Genomic DNA, 23,911 nt, shown 5'->3' with positions numbered 1-23,911 from the left:
TAATCTAACATGCTGTGTTTTCTGTGTGTTTCTTTTTTTAACCTGGCCGCTCCCGCTGCTGGGGTACCTGTGGTTGCTGCTGGCTACGGCAGTCTCATGTGAGTACATCTACAGCACTCCTCAAAAACATCCCCACATGAGGCCATTTCACAGGTTTTGTCTCTCAATCTTCCTCATAAAGACTCGTAACAATGAAAATGCTAATTTACAGAACAGTCACCATTCTTAAGGAACTGTTTTTTTTATATATATTTATTCAACTGCTACACTCTCCTCATCGAAAATAAATCCTACCATGCATTAACAAGTGGTCACAGCATGAGTCCAGTGCTCAGGGAGATGATGCCAACGCTCTTATTTTACAAGAGTTGAATTTGCCAACTGATGAAATCAAATCAAAGTCTTGTCTGACATAAATTTTTAATCTCTAGCTATCTGGGATTTGCATCACCATTGAAGGCACAGTCAGAATCCTTTTGCTCAAATGTAGTCAACAAATTCTACCAAAAAGTTTTTTTTCAGAACGCTGCGCGTTGAAAAAAGAAAAAAAAAGAAGCTTTAAGTAATTCTTTGCTCCAGGAAATAGGCTGAGTCAGAATTGAATGGGAAAAGCTTACAATTGTTGTTGATGTTGTGTGTATGTGTGTGTGTGTGTGTGTGTGTGTGTGCAGGTGATTTCAACAGAGAAGTCAGGGAACCATATCTTCCGACTGACAGGCCCCGGTGCCGACCAGGATCCCAAAGGCCTCTTCACCATTGACATAGACACAGGAGACGTGTCAGTCAGCCGCTCACTGGACCGGGAGGCCATTGACTCCTACCAGGTCAGTGTGTGTGTGTGTGTGTGTGTGTGTGCGCCTCTGTTAGCTCTGATGCTTATTGTGTTTGTGTATGTTCTTTTCTTTCCTTTCTGGCCACAGAGACTCTCTTTCTCCCTCTGATTCTTTGACACACGCATTGTTTCCTTGTCAGTTTCTGTGCTTGCGTACTTCAGTTCCTGTTTTGCTCATTGATTATTTCCTCTTGAACTCGAGTCAAGTTGTGCATGAAAATCTGTCATTCAAACATAATTTACTTGGATTAGTCTCTTCCAAATGTAGCATATGTTCAGCACACGGGCCTATGGATGGTTTATGATTGTGGATTTATAATCCAATGTACCGGTTCTATACTGGCAGTGTGATTTGGGAACGGATGATTTGTGGAGGCTGAATTGATGCTTTCAGCAGAAGTTGGTGGCTTCCTCGCTGATAAAAAACATTAGAGGCTTTTTGAGGTGCTTGCTGGGTTTGGTGCCCTCTGGGTTTTCTGCCTGACGAAACAATTTCCCCTAGAACAGAAAGGGAGAGAGGGGAAGAGGAATTCTACTTTATAAGTAGCTCAATTGATCTTATCCTGTTTTCTGAAACCAGACATGAGTGCAGGTGTTCAGCTGGATGCAAGCTGTTGATAAGATAATTGGCTTTTGTAAAAACTCAGAAATAATTCACTCTGTAAACAGCAACAGATGTGAGAGGAGAGCAGGCAGGAGAGGAAGGCTGAAAGGAGCAAACACATATTCAGCAGATTTCCTCAGGTTTTCCCCGCTCTGCTATCATTATGACAGACATGGTGTAACCAGGACATCGGCTTTCAGAGGCTACATTCTGATTCAAGTTACCTTTGATACCCAGAGAGTGAACATCCCTGTATCCCATGAATAATCTGCTGAACAGATCTGCTAGGTCAACATAAAACCTCCCTTTATGAATGGACAATATGTTACTCTGAATATGGAAAGAAATGGTGTTCCCATAACCTTGTGAGGATCAGGGTTACCACAAGCAAATGTAAAAAGGAGTGACATGTTCACATGCCACATTAACCCTTACAGCATGGCAATGAGCCGGGGGGAGCCGTGAGCGTGAGCTGGTAAATCTGAGTTTTGACCTGCATGTCAAGCTTTGCTTTTTTGGAGGGTGATGGTCTTTTTTTTTTTTTTTTTTTTTTACACTCCAAACCAAAAACACTGGCAGAGAAGTAGCCTACCACCTCCAGTAGTAAGCAAGCATTGTTTCCAAGGCTAAGGAGCACATTATTGATGAACACATTGGTTTGTGTGGCTAACACAGCTAACACACTGCTGGTCCTGGATGGTAAGCTAACATTAATGGGTTTGTCGGGCTTGTTATTGGATTTGGGCAAGTTTTCACTGCAGCAACCCCAGAAGGCATCATCGAAGTTGGCACTACGTTTACTAAGCATGTTGGTTAGTCCTCAAAGTCCTTGAGCTAAAAGTGAAAAGATGCTGTTAAAAAAGATTCAAAGTAATGGAGCTGTGTTAATAAAACAGAGTTAAGCATGAGTCAGAACAATCTGATGTTCCAGTTTCCTCGTCATGCTTTTAATACTGGGATTGTTTAGCTTTACTCTGCAATACAAGAAGACCTCTGTGTCTTTACTTCCATGTCTTCTACATGGATCATCACCTACAGAGGACACTGACGACTGGGGACATGCAGCTTTAGTCTCAGTCATTTAGCACAGTATCATGCATGTAGTCGTCAAGTGCATGATTAAGACCCCTTCACAAGGTTCTGCTGGAGCAGTTGGAAAATATTAAAAAGTCAGGAAAGACAGCATGCTCTCACAGTAGAGCACAGTTCAGCTAATGTCAGGGTAATTAGCTAAAAATGATGCCTTCTGACTTGAGATGTCATCCTGCAAAATCAGAGGTCACCGGCTAGAAACGAAAAACCTGCTTTATTTACCACTGTAAAAATGATTAGGAATTTAAGCTTGCATACTTGCCGCTGTTATTGGACAGTAAACTGCTTTTGTTTAGTGTGAGAACAGAAAGATTGACAGGTGAGACAACAGTGACTAAGGAGGTGGGGACTTAGCAAACAGTCAATAGGTGAAAGAGGTTGTGCTATTAAATGCACTGCAGCCCCACCAAGGAGTATGCATGTAAACCCCAGATGCATCATGTTAATAAGAATGAAGAAGATATAAACTGTCCCACTGTAACATGTGAAACAAAGCTCAAAGGTGAGATCAAGAGTTGTAATCAAGCAGCATATGTAAGTGAAAACTACTATGGACTGTACAGACTATGAGTCTGTAGGTGCTTAAAAGAAATCTGGGGCATGCAGTGATGTTAAATTAGCCTCTTGGTCAACATTGAGATCATTAAGAATTAAACTCAGCTGTAAATGTCGTGCCTCTTTCAAATGCTTGCAGTATAATCATTTTAGAATTCAGGCAGCTACTTTTTCACTCTGGTAGCGTTGCTACCATAATTCACAAAACAACTATTATACAGAAGTAGTTACAGAAGCAAACGCCTTCAAAGAAACCAAGCTTGTCCAATAGTTTTTATAATATCCTCAAAGTGTTGCGACAACTAGCAAGACTAAGTTTTTGGGTCCTTGTTGGCTCCAGTAAAAGTTGGTTTAAAACTCTGGAGGCGAAGACAAAGACAGAATTGGAAAAGAGGACAGCAAAGAAGAGTGAAAAGTAGAAAATGAGGGTCTGGGGACCTTCCCCATAAAGATTTTACTGTGTTAAGTATGGAAAAGTTAAGCGCAGCACATTGATATTTAATGACACAATGACTGAGCAGAATCAGATGCGAGGAGAGAGATTAAGAGGAAGAAGAAGGAAGACAATGGCAGAAGTACAGAGAGTGTCTGCAGAGCTTCAAATAAAAACCTGCGCATAGACAGACCTGAGAACAAACTTTTAGATATACACAATATCAGAGAATTATTTATTAGGATAAGGATGATTTATTAGAACAGCTAGCTGCAGATTGCACTAACTGCCAGAGGTAGCTAATTGAACTTTGAATTCCTTATCTTCTTACTCTCTGTTTCCAGTGTGAAGGCTCCTGAACCAATGCTAACTGTTAACCCATCTGTTTGGCTCCTTCGCTGCCTCAAATGCTGCTTCTTTTTTAACATGGAAGATGGTGTTGGGTCCTGGTACTTATTGGAATCAGCTTTTTCAAAAATGGCTGTCCAGCGCAGTGCTGTTCATTTCAGGCTGCAACACTAAAGCACAAGAATGTTGGGAAACATGCCACTCCTCATGTGCCGGCTCTGGTTTGAACAGAAACAGACCTTATTGAAACAGTCAGTCAGACAGGTAGCCAGCTACCACTAAGAGCAAAGAGATTCAACACATGTATACACCGATCAGGCAAACATAATCTATAATCTATATCTATATAAACTGTATATGTATATTCAACTCAGTCTCAGCATTAAACAGTCTACCATGCAGATAAACTTACCTTAAAGAAGTTATGGACATCAGCTTTAACCACACCAAATTCTGCATCTGTCAGCTGACCAGAGAGTGAAATTAGTCTGTGTTCCAAAACCCCCCTCTGAGTAAATTTGTCTTCATAGTCTGACCATTAAAACTCAGAGATTTAATTGAAGGCTTTAGTCAAATGGCTAAATAATTCCATCTCAGAGAAAAAACAGGACCAGTCTAATATGCCGTTGTTTCAATGGCCTGCAGTGAATTAGCCTCTTATACCAATTACGCCATCAGTAATGATCATCATCTTTTCAACCTGATAGGTGGAATCCCTGAAAGCAAGAAGGCACATTCTGTACACACAGGCTTCTCACTGCTTCTTCTCCTTTTGCAGCCAGGCCTGCCTGATATCTTCCTCTCTTTCCTCTCATCATAAGGGGACAGTGAGTCTGCATCCCAGTCATAACTCAGAACAAGAGTCTCCCATCAAACGCAGCTGAGCAGAGTGCAGACTGTATCACTTTGTAGTGCCCAGTGGTTCTTGTGCGCTGCTCCGCTCACATTCATTAAGGGGCTCCTCTCCCACTGTAGCTAATGGCTTGTTTGGGGAGGAAACATGAAATATTCAGAGAAAGATTAAAATCACCATTACTCTGAAGGAGATTTAAAGGCAAAGTGAGACAGAGAAGTCAGGGTTTTTCATTTTTAGATGGCAAGGCCTTCTTAACAGGTTAGATGCCTCTGTTAAAACTGCTATCATCAGTGTTTGTATATTAACATCAGATCACATGAGTACTTACATGTGAGATTCATCATCTGACTCCTCTCACTTCAACAAAGTGTTTTAGTGTCTTCAAGCGAATTGGTTTGGTTTGGTTTGGTTTGGTTTGGTTGGTCTGCAGCTTCAATGTTTTGGTTCAGTTTCACTAAAAAACTGCCTGAACAGCGTCAAACAGTGGACAGACTAAGTCAGCAGCTAGCTGGTGAGCCATTACAACGCTGTAAGGCGGCACAGTGGCATGTCAGTGCCGTGGTTACGGCTTTTCTCAGCTGCTCGTTCAGTCACAGTGCATTATGGGTAAAAGTGGATTAAAAGTCTGACACAGTTACTTCTGGCGTGTTATTGAAGAACGTCAGTAACTGGTCACACTGAGGTACAAACATGTAAGATGGTCATGATATAAATCTCCAGTACATGATGTGTTTGAAGGAAAATGTCAGTAAATGTCAAACCTATTATCCATCAGGAGACAGGATGGAGCACCATCATGTTTCCTCTACGGCACTTCTTTATGATATACAGTGAACGTTGTTTTGCCCACAGATTACATCTTTCTGTCCTCAAAGGGCCTGTGCAGCCCCCTCCTGTTCATCACAGACCCTCTGGCAGTTTTCTGCCTCCCTGTATGTTCAAGGTGTGGACTCTTGAGTGTCTTTGTCAATATCCAGCAATGTATCAGTGTAGCAAGGCTGCACTGGACGGGCCCCCACCTCCTTCCGCTCCCTGCCTTTCTTTCTTTCTCTTTTTTACAGTATGATGGTGATTGATTGATATTGGAAAAGAAATGCTTCACCCTCCCCACAAGGTCACTGTATATCAAAATAAAATTGCCACTGGCTCAAAAAAAAAAATTAAATCAATGAATTTCATTGGCCTGGTGTCTGAGTGCAGCGGTCAGAGTTTTGGAGGCTCAGCTCGAAATGCATGGATGCAGACAGTCAAAGTACAAGCGAAGCAAAACTTTGGAAACGCATTATAGAAAAGCACAGTCTAACTTGAGCACAACAACAGCAAGGGGTCAGCTCGAGACAGATGGGAACTGGGAATTCTAAACAGGCTATTACAGGAACCACGAGCACGGCGAGCAAACAAACGGCAGACAAAGTAAACATTTGCTGTGGAAGACCAAACAGACACAGCGATCAGCCGGGCTACATGTTCACAAGGATTTAATGTCAAACATTATTTTCTTATTAAGCTCAATTAGGGTGAAAATGAATGTTAATGAGATGGAAAATGGAGAGGAAGGGAGAGGGGCGCTGTGAGGAGTCAGGGGCTTATCGCTGCAGTTATGACAAGCCTGGATCGGGTCGAGAGTGGCGGGGAAGAACTCTAATTGGCTCATAACAGAGGAGGGATAGAACGTGAAGTGATAAATAACAGTCTTGTTTACACAGGTAGAGAGGTGACCCTGAGTAATGCAGGTCATCACAACAATAAGCGAGCTGTACGTGCTTACCTTGGAGATGCTGAAATTTTAGGTTGACAAAAAAAAAATGCAGCTGCATTGTTGTGTGCATCATTTTACATTTTTTTACAACCAGATTTTAAAACCAGATTTAATATTGTCTTTAAAAGTCAGCCCAACCCCAGTGTTTGCTGTTTTCTGGGGTTTTTTTTGGCTTTCTCCGGCCGTGTGCCTCTGAGCCAGGTGTTGCAGCCTGTGTGCCCTGCAGCTCCACTCCTGTGATGTCCTTCGACAGCAGATCTAAAAGGCACCATATTCTGCTCCCTATATTCTGTCTGTCAAGCCACAGTCCGCAGTGACAAAGGGAGGGCTCGCTGAAACACCATATGGACCTATCTTAACTCTACAAAGGCCAAGCTGTGAATTGACAGCTGTTTTGAATTTTAGATTTTTAAATATCTCCGCTTTCAAAAACTGTGCAAATCTTTCCCCTCAAAGCAGTTTTGTTTGGTTGTCAAACTGTATAAATAAAGGCAAACATTTTTACCTATATTCACCTATTTTTGACAGAGCAGACATCAAACAGTGCCATCCTTTGACAGATCACTCCGCTGGAAATGACTGGCTGTGACTCGCTTTATCACCACTTTGGCTTTAAGGCTTTTTATTTTACTTTTTGTTTAGTAGCAAGCAGCTTCAGGCTAATTATATTTCAATACTGATTGTTAGAATTATGTATGCAAGATAATTTAAACACAAGATACTTGTGCTCAAAAAGAGGATTCATTCTCAGTGAAGAACCTTGGAGCCCTATTCTGCCTCTATACCTGCCAAAGAGCAGTGATTCCTTACACGTCTCTGGGGATCATCAGGTGGAAACCTCCCTTCAACAGTGTTTCGCCTACTTAGTCCCACTACACCTCCAGGAGGCGTCCCAGAGTCACCCCCCCCTAGTGCCAGTTCACACTGCTCCTACACAATCCAAACAGCACTGCCACGTTCAACTGACCCAGAGATGCTCCAGGTAGTGGCCAGTATCGATGCTACCATTTTGCTAATGCTAATGCTAATGCTAACCGCTAAGAAGAACAGAAGAAGACAATACAGTTCCGATGCAACCATTTAGTTAATGTTAAGTGCTAAGCTTTAGCTATTGTTAGCTGCTACAATGCTACCACATGCCTAGATGCCACATGTAACTGCCGATTGCCACACTACCATCATCTACCCCTGCCTCTCACAAACTGCACCAATAAAAGCGGGCTGGGAATACAAACCCTGGTTCGGGTAGGGGTAGAAAATAAAGAGGTAGATTCAAAGATGAAAGTAGGGATTGAATACAGACCCTTGTTCGGGTAGGGGGTAGAAAAATTTAGAGGGTGCTGAAGGTGGAGGCCTAAGCCACAGACTAGATTTAACAGCCTCTTCTAACATTTCCTTCAAGAAGCAAACAAAACAGGAAAACAACCAAAAAGATCAAAAAACAAGCCAACTCTGTGTCTTACAGCACAAACTCACCTGAACAGGCCGCATGGTCCCAAAGAGAGACTCTAGCTGGCCACACCCCCACCTTATCTACACTTCCTCTTCCTGGATCTCTCCCTATTGGGAGAGCGAGAAGATGGGGCGGGGAAAGCAGAGCAGAGGAGAGGTGTCTCACCCCCAACTACTATTATTTCTCCTAATCCATATCCACTGACTAGACCTAGCAGCCTCATCTGACATCTCCCTCACTGTCTTCCTTAAATTTTGCCCCTGCAGTCCCAGCTCCCTCAGCAGTGAAACAGCTGACCCTGCAACAAAACCTCTACACCCCACTTCAACCGGACAAACCCTGGTCTTCCATCCCCTCTGCTCAGATTCAAGATCTTAAATGTACAGTCTTTTGCATATCAGTCACAGCTGAAGCAATGTTTTTACAGAATTAATACAATTTAGAGGCCAATTTCCTATTTTAAATAGAATTGCAAGCTGTGAAAAGGTTTGACACAAACACATTCACTACAATGTGGACATCTTTCCACATACTGTACGTACTACATTATATTCAAAAATACATGAATAATATTTGCATTCACAACATTTTACCAGAGCAATTGACATGACCCATGGACCACGCCAAGAAAACAAGAATTTATGTGCATTGGAAAGCTGATTGTTTCACTACTTATAGCTGTACAGCAGTTTGAAGAACAGAGTTTGTGAATAGGTTACAAGCAGCACATCCTCATACCTAAACAACTAAATAAACTAAATCAAAATAGGTCAACAAAGATTTTTAGTTTCACACAAGCTGCAAGCTCTGTAGCTGAAATGTGAAGCCAATGCGCAAGTACCAAAAATTGCAGTTCCTTGAATGGCCACTTGAGGCTGACTCCAGAAGCAAGTCAATCAACATCGCCCTAAATAATAAAACACCCGACTTCACAGCAGAAAAAAAAAGCCCACCACCAAAAAATCCTTATGCTCTCTCGAGCTATTTCCCTCATTCATGACAGCTGTACGTGGGTGAATTTTTAAACAACTCAGTTCTTTAAATTTTATTAAGGCTTAAAATTATACCCAATATGGCCATAGCTGCTTTGAATGACAGCTAGAGTTCAGCTCCATCTCTCAGCCCATTTTTAGAATAACCGGAAGTTTGGTGGAGTCAGGTGTTTGCTCTTCATACTACGTCACCCGACTTCCTCCTTCATTCCCGACACTGGAGGTTACTGCCTAACAAAGAAGGTAAATATGGGTCCCAGCAACCTGCTTGTACTAACGGCCTATACAGCCATTTTCTGGTGAGGATGGGCTGGGAATAAGGAATCTGTTTACAGCTAGATAATATATAGTAATCCTCTGTTTACATGCAGTGCACATACACGTACAAAGATGCAAGTTAAAGCATTTCAGGCAACGTCTCATAGATCTTTTAACATTCCTAACAGTGTAAGCATTAAATTGCTTCAGGCTTTCATTTTTTTGCAGACGCACTGAACACATAATTCCCACAATTTGCTAATTTGGTGACTTTGCAGGATTTCCTCCTCATGCCTTGCAGCGGAAGTCACAGATCTCATGGATGCCTACCCAATTTTGTTGTTTAATCAAATTTTACAGTCACTGCTCCCCTTTCTATCTGTCCTTTCGGCCTATACCTGCTCTGCTGTGGCTGTTTCCTTCTGCTTAAGAGTCGGAGTGAGGGGATTTTTGATTAATCCGTCATGTTGCTGAGGTGGGGGAACGTGAATATTTGACCCTATTGGAGGTTACATACAGTACTGTGTGTGTCTGGCTATGTTCATCTCTTTTTATGAATACTCACATCTGTAACTGTCTTTTCGTGGTTGGTAGCGTTCTCCAGGCCTTCTGGTCTGTGAGTAACCAGTGGGCTAATTTCTCTTTGAATATTCTTCTTTAATCTCTAAATACCAACATGGTAAAACAGTATACATCCAATTTCACACCATACTTCCACTACACTGACAACTGTCCCTCCTTAATAATGGCAATTAGGAACTAATACCAACTCTTAGGAAAGGCGACATGCAACAACTACTCAACTGTTACACATATAATATATAAATAAAATATTAGTTAAACTGCTATAAATGATAATGAAATAATAATTGTAGTGAATAGAAAACCAACTCTCCAAGTCCATAATAAAGCCGTGGAATTATTCTCATATATATATATATAAATACACAGGTTACATAGGCTTTTGTACATATTATATATCCCACAGGGTCAAACCTTACAACCAAACAAAGCTTTAATGAGCTGTCAATGTAGGCAAGAGAAATGTTCTGACCTTAACCTGCGTGAAGTCATTTTTAAACACATTTAATGGAACAATCACAGGCTCATCTCCTGTTCTGTAGTCTCACTTCCTTGCCACACAGTAAAGACTTTAATAGCTTTATCAATTTGCAAAATATATTTCCAAGAATTGCTGTTGCTGGTTTTAAGGAAAAGGACTGACCTAAATCACCCGATTCCTCTTTCAGGCCGACTAAGTGACCTGGGTTAAACCTGTGTCAGCCAGGGTTGAATGCATTAGTTAGACAGTGCTTGGCTTTGAACATGTGTCTGTATTAGAAGGAGGAAGATGAAAGTTTAAGGGGAGAAAACAAGTCAGAGAGGAAGTATGCTTCGATTGAAACTTGAACTTAGCAGCCAATCAGAAACAAATGTCTGTAGCCACGATAAAGGAAAGGTATATCTGAGAGCCGTCCACTGACTGTGCTGTGTGTCTGAAACACTCACTGGTCCATACTGTTTAACTACATTAACACAGTTTTTCTACTTAGTAAACAAAACAGCCAAATATGGTGAATAATTTGGGTGTAGTGTCCCTGAAGTGAAAAGTGGGGGAAGGGACAAGAGAACAATAAGAAGAATGCAAGATTAAGAATGAATAACGATACAATATATGTATTGCATGTTCTGTACCATAATGTGCACACACACACGCCTACACACTTCTACAGACATATAGCACTGTTTCATATAGCAATTTAACGCCTTCCTCCTTTGCGGTGGTGTTACTTTATGAGCCCGAGGCCTGAGACAGGTGAAGCCTGTTGTCCAAATCCCACTTCTGTTTTCTGCTTGGCTGGACTGTAATTTCCTGGGCTTTGGAGAGCAGGATACGCTGCCCTGCACACAGGAAAACAGCCCTGATGTGCACTTAGTCCCTGTATGTGGCCACGAGATAAAGGACACACACACACACACACAGACACCATCAACACCAACACCACCATCACCTATTCCCTGAGCCAACAAACCTCTAGCCACCATAATAGCTCCTGCCTTTCTGATATATGACCACAATACCGTCATGCCACAGGGTCACACACCATTGCACTCGGCTGATAATGCCTGTGCTCTATAATTTCTTATTTCACATGCATAATTGTCTAGTTGACTATGTTTGGTATCTCTCTTCGTATGTCACAGATACAGTAAACATTGAAATACATTTTCAAATGTTACAAATAAATGAAAGAAAGTTTGAAAAATGTTTGAAGCTGTTTTTACAGTGCAGCTCAGACAAACTTTTCACATTTTTCTCTGTTTTTAAGCCTTCCTTCAGGTCAGGATCTTTCAACTCTGAGAGCTGTGGCACTATCCTGCTGCCCCTCCAGAAACCCCCTTAAACCCCTGCAGACACACTACCGTGCCCTTACTCCCAGATAACCTGATTAAATGGTAAGTGCCCTGTTGCTCAGCCTCAGGCATTACCGCTGCTAATTCAGCCTGTCCACCACCTGCTGAGGCACATGGCACAACCCCTAACGCACTCTGCCTTAGTACTGAGGCAGCCCCACTTTCAGCTGTTGAGACTGGAGACAGACACACTCTCAGTATTATCTGCTAAAACGGATGACATTGACCACAAGAGAGGGGAAACACACTGAAATGGGTAACCAGATTACTGGAAGCTATCCTGAGGGGATGCTGAAAAGTGAAAACAGTAAGAAGAGATAAATTCATCGCTGAGAATGATCGGCCTCCCAAACATGAAAACACATTCATTATTTATCTGCTCCTGTCGGCTGAAGGTCATTTGTTCAAAGTTGTACGATCACGTCACACACAGAGGTTGTGTTCCAAGTTTCATCCCAGTCCTTCGTGAAATCATCAAAATTAACAAGCTTTTAATAGTCCTGCCGACGGCAGCACCAATCCAAATCCTTGAACGTAAGGTTTCTTAATTCTCCTCCAAAGAATTTGCTGTTCCAAAGATGTGTGGTATACATTGTGAAAATGATTGCAAAGCAGCAGCAGATTTGCAGAGCTGATTAAATATGTATCTGGCTCATTGGAATAACAGCTGTAGACTACTGAATTTGGTGCACCTTATTTTTCATGAGCTACTTGATCCAAATACTGAAGGCCCTGATTCAAAACTATAAAGTTGATATGGTTAAATTATTCATGTATGAATGAAAGTTTAATTGGGAGAATTGGCGTGATAGGCTAGAGCATTTTTCCTAGAGACGACTCACCCCTCTGTACAGTTGTTGGAAGTACAAAAACAGTTGGACAGTAGTGTAACAGAGTGGAGTGTCTTCCCTCACAACTGATCTTTGGTTGAGTACAGTTTGCAAATTTCTCCTTGGAGATAAATAAAGTATCTAAGTATCTATCTATCTATCTATCTATCTATCTATCTATCTACAGACAGCGCACACAAACCTGCCAACAAAAAAAGGTATGCCATGTTATCAAATTACTCAGAGTTTGACATTGGCTACAGCTAAAGCACTGCTCAGCAGCAGCTTAAAATATAGATTTAATGACAGGCTTGATTCAATAACAGACCTCAGTGAATCTGTGTAGTATTTAGCATTTTGTACATTTGTACACTCCAATTAAAATGCTGAGAGCAGCTTTGCAGCACCAGGAGGCTGAGATGGACAAAACACAGAGGAGAAGAGTAAGAAAAAGGATGAGCATTTTATTTTAGACTGTATCATGATTTAGGAGACCTCTAGAAGAAATATCAATATTGAATCTACACTGATTTTACACTTAGTTGTTACTACATTGAGTGAAACTAGTCCTTTGATTTTAATATCATTTAACATTGAACACATGTTGAGTCACATCACGTAACGTGCTCTGTGACCAACAGCAGAGTAGTATTATAATTAGTAAATTATTTGAAATGACCACACTGCGCACTGTAAAGTCGTGTATATTGTCCTTCATTTGATGTGGCAGATCCTCCCTCCTGTACAAGCCCGGTAGATGCTGGTCACATCATCTTTTCCGACACGTCTTTGCAAACAGGTACAACCGTGTTTTTATTCAAAGAGAGAAATGAAATACCTGTACAGTGATTGCCTGTTGATGGAATAGTACAGTCCTGAGTGCACCTATCTAGGTTTCTTGTAACGACAAATATGAGACATTACAAAAGAAGTGACGGACACAGCAGCAGACAGCTAAGCCTAGTTTTCCACCTGCCATCCAAACAGTACTTCCAGTGCCAGACAAAAGGAGATTGAATTATACCTTAGAAGAGGAGGGGGGCTATTTTGTACTGTGATACACCAGGGAGAGCCTTTGTGACTCTTTCAACGCCTTTCAGAAGCAGGATTATTTTTTATCTTGCCAGACGGCCAGCTGAATGAAAGATCTTTTCTATCATTTTCTATCTTCTCTATACTTTTAACTCCCCCACTCTTTTCCACCTTCCATCTTTTGTTCAATCTGTCTCCCTCCAAAGACCTTCTATTTATATCTTCTTTGACATTCCAATGGCTTCTTTTCTTTTGCTGTAATGAGGAACATTTCAGATGAGTGACTCTGGGATAAGAGACAGAAAAAGAAATCCACACATAACACAATCCAATATTCCAAGAGCAGCTTTGTTTGCTGCAAAAAAAAAAAAAAATTGACAGTTTCTGACATATTTGTGCTGATTAAGCAATGAAGGCTTTAATTCTAAATTAAATGAATTACTCCAAATTGGACCAATAAGGAATTCACATTTCCATTTAGAGCTGGTTGGTCAGGCATGGATTACATGAAGAGCTATGCTGAGATTTCATTTTCAACAAAAATCTCCATTAATGTAAAGTTTTGAGCGTAGGATGAGCCTTATTAATGTCTTAGCAGCCAGCCAGAGTGCTTGGGATTTTATTGCAGTCATATTGGATAGTAATAGACAAAAAAACAAAACATTTGGGACATGTGCCAAATTAAAGCATTTTTTTTTACTGACTTCAACTTCAGGTACCAACCAATTTGGGATAAAAACATGTCTAATTTTATTGATTGTATTGATTATTCTGTTGCCTAGCTTTATTTAAAAAAAAAAAGAAAAGAAAATTAAAGCATTTTAGGAGTTACAGTGTGGTTCAGCTGAAGACTGAGATCGGCTGATGAAATGAGTCCAGCCTGGTGCGCTCCTCCTTGGTTGGAATGAAAACCTGCAGCCACAAGGCTCTTTATAGTTTGGACATGGCTCCTCTGGAGGAAATGTCATTAGGCTACGCTATCTGGGAAAATGAATGTCTGCTCAATCCTTAGTTCCATTCTGTCTGGTACAGGAGATCTTGAGATGTTTCACTTGACAAGTAAGTCAGACGATCATCTAAGTCAGTAAGCTTCATCCCCAGGGGACCATGAATGTCCATTTCCATTAGCATGTACTATATTTCATGATCCCATGTTTGACTTCTAATGGTCAGTGGCACTGCCAACTTCCCCATCATCATTAGGCTGTCAAGACTGCTAAAATAGTCTTTGATTCACCTGCCCCACCCTCAGGCTCCATGCTGATCTGACCAATCAAAGTCGCTTTGCTGGAGCTGCACAGTAAAGCAGTTTTCAGGCAGTTTCATGGTGATCAGATTATGCCTCCCTTGCTGTGTCCAAGGGGAGCACCGAGGAGAATTTGAGGGAGGGAAAGCTCTCCTTCCTGGGGACTGCCTGTACTGTGTTAGGGCAGGACCGGGGTTCTGCAGGGTGGGGAGCAGCCTACTGATAAAAGCTGAGCCACAGGAGCGTTTGAGAGGTGCAGGGTACTATTCACCTCGGAGCTACCGCAGAGCAGTTTCACTGGGATCTTAAGAAAACGGCAGGCAGGCAGAGCCCCTTTGAATTCACCACCCCGGCAAAGGAAGGACTACTTGAATGGCTCAGGAGGAGTTGCATGCTGAGTGAATGTAAAATGAGTTGACGGCGGTGGAAAGCAACGAAGACGCTTCCATATGGATGACTTCGCCCCTTTTCTCCACTTCCCTTTTCACTCTTCTTATTGTTGTCTGTGTTTAAGGCTGCGATAAAGCCGCCCCAGCTCAGCTACCTTTTCCTCTACTTCTGCTACAATAAGCCAAGCGCCCAATTGACAAGGTCTTCAGCTCACACCTCTGCCTACAGTATAGCCCTCCCCTGTAATCAGCCTAGCTTCTCATCTGGGCACAAAGGCCTTTCAAGACTAGGAGGTATCCTTGGAGACAGAAGGATAGGAGAGGAGAGATAGGAAGACAATGCTTGGTTCTGCTATAAAATTGCATTGCAGCAAGCCACAGCATTTCAGAATACAATGTTGTTACGCTTATTCACTCTTGAACAGTTGAGTTATGTTGCACATCCTTGTCAATATTTGTGTGTCATTGTGTACAGTATGAGTATCTCTGGAAGAATTGGTTGACCAATGATCACTCTGAATCCTTTCCATGCTGAAGAGGATCAAGCCACAGTGTTTAAATGTACTGGTGTGACAAGGGTGTGTCAGTATTTATAAAAAGACATCACACGTATGAGGTCTGGCACTCACACATGTAACGTGATGGCGCTTGTCAAATATAAGCCTTACACGGTTGAACAGATACTTGAAAAAAGAATATGTGCAGCCTTTATTTAAAAAGAAAGTTGGCCTTAAAACAAAGTGCAACTGCTTTACCATGGAGAAGTGTCAAGGTCTCAGTGTGATAATGATCTCAGCTCTGAGAGAAAATTGCCCTGCTCAAGCCTCTCTGACACTCTCTGCAGGAGAGAGATGCATTCACTGAGACTTGTAATGTTCACAGACAAGATGGCTTGTAGTCACAGACCTACACTCTGAGGATGGGGCCAGGTCAGCCAATAAACTCGGAGGTAATGGTCACAGAGTTTATCATCTCCCCTGTGACTGACTGCCACCGATCTGGCACGAGCAGGGCCCATCTTCTCCAATTCTCCCTGCCTTTAATAAGCAATTTTCCCTCCAAATGAAATCACTGCCACATAGATGCTAATTTTCAACTTGAGAAAATATTTCGCTATGATCCGTGATAGAGACAAAATAGCCTCCTAATTTTGCTAACAGGCAAGTGATGAGCCATGTGAGGAATGCAATGCATTGGTCTGATTTAAACTTTTCCCACTGTCTAGCACACGCGAACACACACACACACATACACACACACAAACACACACACACACACACACACACACACACACACACACAGACACACCGTGTCATTATGACCAGGTCATTGCCTTTGTACATTGATGCAGAAAGAGTCCATAACTTATTTCAATTAATTCAATGTAATACATAGTGTACATCCAAACAAGTTAGAAATATGTATTATATATATTTTCTCATATTCAGTTGGGACCTCTTCCCTTGTTAACTTTGACTGTTCGATTCTCAGGAGCTGGCAGGTAGAAGCGATGGATGATGGTGGAGTGTACAGTACCTGCAGTATAACTTGCACATGCTATATGCTGGAGGCTGAGTGGGTCTCAGAAGACCTTATTCCACATATTCCCTCATGCTAATAGTCAGTGCCCACATGTATTCAGAAAAACATGCATTCTCTTTTACTCTTTCCGTCTGTCATGCACAGAGAAAATCTCATGCACGTATTCTCTGCAGTGTATTATGCAAAGATCGCTAAGAGGAGAGGAAGGGTGCATAGGTAAGGATTAACACAAGCATCCAACCAAAGAGGACCAGTGAGGATTCTTTGTACAAACAGAGCTATCAGAGCAGACCTAGCACCCGGCAGAAGCAGCAGTGCCAAGATAAGTATAGAGTGAGTAAAGGTACACCTTTTTTACCAAATTGTGTTTGATAAACATTCCCATTACTGTGAGGACATCTGTTTAATCAGACTCACTATTTCACACAAAGACTAAAGCGTAAGAAACATGTTCTATGTAAGAGATTACGGATTTGAGACAAAGGTATAATAAATATAATAAATTATTTATGATAGCCATTTAAGGCAAATTTCAGTCAATTTAACTTCTCTTACCTGAAGGTGCTTGAAAACTTTCCATAGGATATGGTTCCTGGAAGAACCCTTGAAAACCTATATGTTCCTTCAGGAACCCCTGACCACCACAATGGGTTCCAGCGGGCACTTTTCTTCAGCTCACACCTTCTGGAGGGATGCTTGTTAATTTGACTTGCACCTTGGAGTGCAAGTCAAAAGAGCGAAGCAAAATTCAAATCTTAAATTGTTGTGCATCTGTCATGCATTTAGAATGTTATACAACTGTTAAATTCCATTTAAAGATTAAACGTTTTTTAAAATGTTCCACATCTTTCATTCACTATTGTAATGAAAATACTTATTTATTGGGGGTTATGAATAACATGGTTTGAGTAATGACCTGGAGTTTGAGTGGTGCCTCTCAGTTTAATCTCTATTAAATGAAGTGACCCAGGACTGACACAGCAGCTAACTGCAGTTTGTGGAAATGATGTGACGGTGCATTCACCTGTAGTAGGAAATCCCACCTCTCAAATCATCATGGACCTTTGGTAAATGGACTCCATTTATAGAACACTTCTCTAGTCTTGACAATAACTCAAAGCTCTTTACAACACAAGTCAGCATTCACTCATACACACATTCATACAGTTGGTGCACCGACTGGCACGCAAGGTGCCACCTGCCCATCAGGAGCGATAACCTTTCACACACAGTCACACACTGATGGCACAGTTATCGGGAGCAATGTGGGTTCAGTATTTGCCCAAGAATACATCAGCATGTAGACTGCAGCAGCCAGGGAATAAACCATGAGAATATTTTAATGAAGCACTGGATGGATACATGTGTGTCGCAGCAGGCACACACACATACACAGACACACACAAACTACGGGTGTATGTATAATACATAAGATTCATACATACAACATTCTTAGCTCCAACCACAGGCATCAAACTGTTTTCCATAAACTAAAAAGGAGGTTACAGAAATGATGCTAATCATGTGAATGTATAATATGCATAACAGAATCTGTGTTCAGAACGGTACTTTCAAAATGTAATATATTACATATAAGCAGTTAGTGTCATTTGAAAGTAGTAAATTGTTTCACAATATTATGTACTCAGGAGTAATGCATTACTGATTGCACCACTTTTGTGTTAATTTCACCAGAATAACACAGAAGTTTGACTAGCACTAGTTTGACATGGTTTGTAATAAGTAGCTCTCTTCTATGGCCTCACTATAACCTGGTCTCTATAGCAACATTAGCTTACCTCATGATTGCTTTGGACAGGGATTTTGACAACAAGCTTTACCAGTTATTTTTCCTGCTCAGATGTCTCCTACAACAGATTCACTCTCATTGTAATCTGTGCAGCTGTCTGCAGCGCCTCCGTGCAGCCTCACGCCTTCGAGTCTATTTTTTTTCTACAATACGCACATAAAACTGGAGTCTGGCGCCCAATAAAAAGGCGCTGAATAAAAATGTTTATGAACATTTTTCAGCCTAGGCAAAGCAGAGAGTGCTGCTCACACACACACACACACACACACGATATTGTAAGTGTTGAATATTATCAAAGGGTTGACATCATTGTTTGCTGCTGAACGTTTAATAGCCAGTGGAACATGAATTGTAATGTTATTGCTATCTTGTTAGCAATCCGTTATATCACTTTGTTTTCGTGGAAGGGTAACACATTACTGTAACAAAAAACACTTCACAATATACAAAAAACATTTAGTCTCATTTTTTTAAGTTCTCCGAATTTAACACTGGAATTTCTGCAAGTGAACCCTCAATAGAATTCAAGTGGCACATCGGAGCAACGGCAGTTCTGCTCGTCTCTTGAGGTGAGTAGACATCTCTCTACTGCTAACTGTTTAACAGTAAAACACACACACACACACGGCAACTGATACGGAGTTTGCACATTACAGCTAATGCTGCCTATAGGCAGCAGTGCTGTTCATATAGTGTTAGTTAACATTAGCAATCATAATAAGAATCATTGTAAGGATATGTTTTACAGGCTTAATCCTCCCTCCATTGCTCCAATGCTTGTGTCTGGCTTAGTTTCCACCAGCATTTTTTTTAAATTAAGCCAGAAAAGGTAAATATAATCTTTCTATGTGTCTAACTGTGATAAACTCCTCTAACAAATGTGCATAAAGCTAATTAATTGAATATGTTTGTAACACATTTGTAAGTTGATAGCTGTGGATGTGTGCATTCAACTATGCAGAAATGAAATATTTGCAGAGTTTATGAACGTTCTCTGACACTTATGGGTAAAAACAGTGATAATTAGTACATCTTAGATATGATACTGACATCTTGTTTCCTCTTCTAGACACAGAGAAAAGATCCAGAAGCTATTCTTGATTGGTGAGTAAATGGAGATCTGAACCGAAACTGACAGCAGAATGCAAGACCTGTCTGTGGATAATAGTTTAGCTGCTTAACTTAAAAGTCCCTTCCTGAAATTATTTAAATATAAGAGGTGAGGGATGACATTCACTTGCATTGCTCAGAGCTAATATGACTAGTGAATACTGCAACGTGTCCCGAGGAGGAAAGTTCTTATCACTACCCACTTCCTGCTTGGTAGATCTTTGTGTTTCCTTATGAGCGAGTGATTTGGTCACATATACTTTGTTACTTGATGCTGTACTATGGATAAAACTAATAAACCATTTTCCCCCTGAAAGGTCCAGTTTGAAGGATTTAGCGGCATCCTGCGGTGAGGCTTCTGATACTGAATACCCCTCGCCTAACCCTGACCTGTGGTGGCTGCAAAAAATGCAAGATTCTGGACTATTGCAGAAACATGCCAGACTCTGGTGCTCTCTGTAAATATTAAGAGATCTCCCTCTATATTAAGGAAAACACAACAATTCCTCTTTTCGTGGGATTACACACTAATGAAAACATGCATACATACAAACAGTTTCTGCCATTTCTGCCTTATATATCACCTGAGTCTTACACACGGGAACTTTAAGTGAGGCCAAAAGCAAACCCGATCTGTTGTAAAACACAGAATATGAGATGAGAAATGGAGTGAGTGGCTTGTGTTGTTAAGCCCCTCACTCAGTGTAGCAGAAAAACAAGCTGTGTTAGGCTTTCCTCATCATTTTTATTTTTATCCAACACCTTGGACAATCACAAGCTGACAATGAGCACCTCAAACACGTAACCCAAGTAAAAAATGTGACCCAGACAACGTAGAAAGCTAGTTCACATATGTTTGTGTTGCTCGACAACAATCCAGCCATTTGAATACTGGCCTATCTATTTGTTTTGGTGGAGCTGATTATGACAGACAACATTTTTTCTTTGTGGATTTTCTCAGCAGCCTATTGTGGAAATCACAAACAGCTGTGGTTATTTTTCAGTGTCGTGATCTTAAGATCAACAGTTAAAGATCTCGCTATGTCGATAACAAAGCTGGTTTTCTCACCATAACAGGTTAACTATCTCATTATCTGGAGAAAACCAAAGGACGATTTCTCTAAATTATTGCCATCTAGTAGCTACTTTAATAAGGTTGATGGGTAAAAGCCTTCTAAATGTATTTTTCAAATGACTCATCTGGTGGTGACACAAGTGCCGGTTAAATTCATAAATGCTTTCAAAAGGTTTTAAGTAATTTCAGCAGAGCTTTGACAAAATCTAGTGTTGTTTATCTGTTTATTGCTTATTCATTTTGTGCAATTCGTTAATGATGTGGTTTTTATGATGTATATTATTAATTTGTCACCTCATTATTGTCTCCTCTTTGTTCCATGTTCCATTATTGAAATACAAAATGAATAAATTATCCTCATTAAATATGATTTGGTGCTGTAATCTTTTGGTTTAGTTGCAGTAACATAATCTACAACTTCAGTCAGTTTACTTTCAGACTGGATGCATTTGGAGTCTATGGTGCTGAGAATTGTTGCCAGCTGTAATGATGAGGCCCTCTAAAAATGTTTTTATTGTTGTTGTTGTATCTGAGAACTTCCTGAAGCTGTCTCACCGCCGTGTGCAATTCAGTTTTTCTAGCTGCAAGTTGCTTCTACCTTTCCCTTGAGCATTGCATTATAACTCCCATCAACACTACAGTCAAGCCTCAAGCCAGTTTTTTCTGCATACTAATATCTTTGAGCATAATAAATTACTTCACTTTTCATTGTGCACGCTCGAAGCCCGGTTACGGCGTGATATATGTAATGTGGGATGGGGGCAAAAATATCTGCATGTTGTACCATGTTGTTCAAAGAAAGTCATGCAAATCAAAGCGGTTCATGGCTGGCTTTGTTTGAAGGATCACACTGTTTTCTTTGCTATGAGATGATGTGTGCGTGATTATGCATTCCCTCCGTCTGCCAAACAGGTTATTGCTGTGCCGTCTGTGCGATCCCACGTTCGAACGATCTGACGCTAGGCACCTCACAGATAATGCTCTCATTACAGCTCAGACATGCTGAGAAGAAAGGTTCGGCTGTGTGCGTGCACTGGTGTGTGTGCATGTGTGTGTCTGTGCAAGTAGGTGTAAGTCATGCGTACATATGCTCGCTGGCATAGGACAGGAATCCTTTTGCCATGCAGATCCCTGCACGCTTGTTTCAGCCATACAGGATGCCTTTTAGCGTGTGTGTGTGTGAGATGATGACAATACAGTCCATGTTGGGTTGAGCACACCATTAGTTGAGAGTCAGCAGTTCTGCAGGATGGAGACGGAGGGGGAAATGGTCCCTCTCATGAAAAGCCTCCCATGGTATATTCTCAAGGCAGAGAGAAAGAGAGAGGAGATGATGTATGAAACCATTATCCTCCTAACACCTAAAACACTTTGTTCAGCTGCATGTGTGCCATTACTGCCATTACACTGTACGCTTCAGGCTCCATGGTGACGGACAGATTGGAGGACAAAGGAAGTGGAAGGCAGAGGAGTGAGATAGAGGGAGAGAAGTGGGATGACCCGTGTGATAGAGAGGTTGCATGATGTCATGCATTACTGATAGGAAGAGGAAAGGCTGCTAATGTGATGCTCCAGATAAAGGAGGAACCTCACTCTCTCTTTCTCTGATGAATTCCTCCAGGCCTGCTCCAGTGCTAATAAAGGAATGGAGGTGATCTCTTTAACCACAGATTACGATTGAAATGGAGGAGATGCCATCACATATGGTATCCTTATAAGATACAGATCGCTGACTTCAGGGTGGATATGGTGCATAGCCTCATCTGCAAATAGGATTTCTGGCAGTGTATATATTTAGATTATAAGGAAGGTAATCCCAGCCTTGTGAGAGTCAGTGCTGGCAACACACAGGCTATTATGTGTCCACTTTATGCATATTGTAGGCATCTTCACTGTATCTTCATCTGTAGCCAAATGTGCTCGACATTTAGACACACAATCAATACCACATTCTTTCTGAGACATGAATGTGTATGATTGCAAAGAAAATTACTCTGACAAGCAAGTTAAAGACAGCCAGACAATGCTAATCACACTATTCCAGTTCATTCAACAGTGACACCGTAAAGGAAAAGCTTTCCTGTTTTCTTGTTAGCTGAATTATTTGTTCGGCTAATTGTAATTCTACTTGTGTTAATGAATAAAAGTAGCGAATGCTTCCAGTAACAGGAAAGCGCTACCTCTCTGTACAAAGTAAAATTTTTCACATTTTCAGCCAGGGGATAGTATGTCAGTCTGTTGGTCAGTCCATGACTGTGGTCCAAATGGAAATGTTAGATGGATTGCCATAGAACTGTGTGCAGGCATTCATAGTCCCCAGAGGATGAATCCTGATGATGATCCTCTGACTTTTCCTCCAGCGCCACCGTGAAGTAGACATCTGTGGCTTTCAGTGAATGTCTCAACAACTATTAAATAGATGACCATGACATTTGGTTCAGACATCCGTTGTCCTCTCAGGATGGATTGTAGTGACTGTGATGATTCAATTCTTTATTTTATGAGTAAATTCTCCTCCACCTCCAAAACCAGTGACATCCCCATCAGTCTCAGCTGTATTTTGTGTCAAGTGTAAATTGATAAAAGCTAGAATATGAATATGTTAAACTAAGATGGGGAACATGGTAAATATTATACGTACTTGCTAAACACCAGCATGTTAGCATTGCCATTGTGAGCATGCATATCATCGTATCACATGAGTTCATACAGTATAGCACAACAGTTAGTTGGACCTGCAAAATGTCGTCACTCACTAATGTCATGTCCTTTAAAATTAAATAAATGCATTCATCAAGTGCCCCGAGGCAATCAGATGTCTCTGGGATTGTCAGCGTGACAGGGTTCATTTAAAATGTGCTCGAGGACTGAGAGGGTTCAGTCTCCACCTGGAACCTACATTTGCCACCTGACAGGCTGCACAAAAAATGAATGAATTAACTTAGTTCTTAGTTCTTGAGCTTCTCTTCAAGATTCACCTGTTTTAATTACTTGGCACAGTTTGTAGCATATATATTTACCCTCCACTATTCATGGTAAAACTCTACTACCACTCGAGGTTGTTGGCAGGTAGAAAACAGTAAAGTAAAGCAGAGACTGACTAATCGGGACAGGGTTGTCCCATTCTGGATTGAAAACTGCTTGTTTGCTGAACTGACGTTGTGCATATTTTAACTGTACCCTGTTAAACTGGTATGGCCCCCAAGGTTAACTAGCAATGCTGCAGAGTAGAGAGAAGCTACATTGAGAAATATGTGATGATGTGGGTCTGCTGCATGGA

General features: G+C 41.2%; 1 protein-coding gene across 1 annotated transcript in view; it reads left to right on the top strand.

The window, feature by feature from the left end:
* The window catches only part of cdh13 (cadherin 13, H-cadherin (heart)), a 330,027-nt gene that overhangs the window by 132,996 nt on the left and 173,120 nt on the right, over positions 1-23,911 (top strand). The window contains exons 5-6 of the mRNA XM_041939059.1: positions 93-98; positions 672-824. Coding sequence (XP_041794993.1) covers positions 93-98; positions 672-824 — 159 coding nt within the window. The remainder of the gene's footprint in view (positions 1-92; positions 99-671; positions 825-23,911) is intronic.

The sequence above is a fragment of the Chelmon rostratus genome, chromosome 6 (genome assembly GCF_017976325.1).
Source record: "Chelmon rostratus isolate fCheRos1 chromosome 6, fCheRos1.pri, whole genome shotgun sequence".
Lineage (NCBI taxonomy): Eukaryota > Metazoa > Chordata > Actinopteri > Chaetodontiformes > Chaetodontidae > Chelmon > Chelmon rostratus.
The sequence above is the reverse complement of the archived record's forward strand: the minus strand, read 5'-3'. Positions and strand labels throughout refer to the sequence as shown.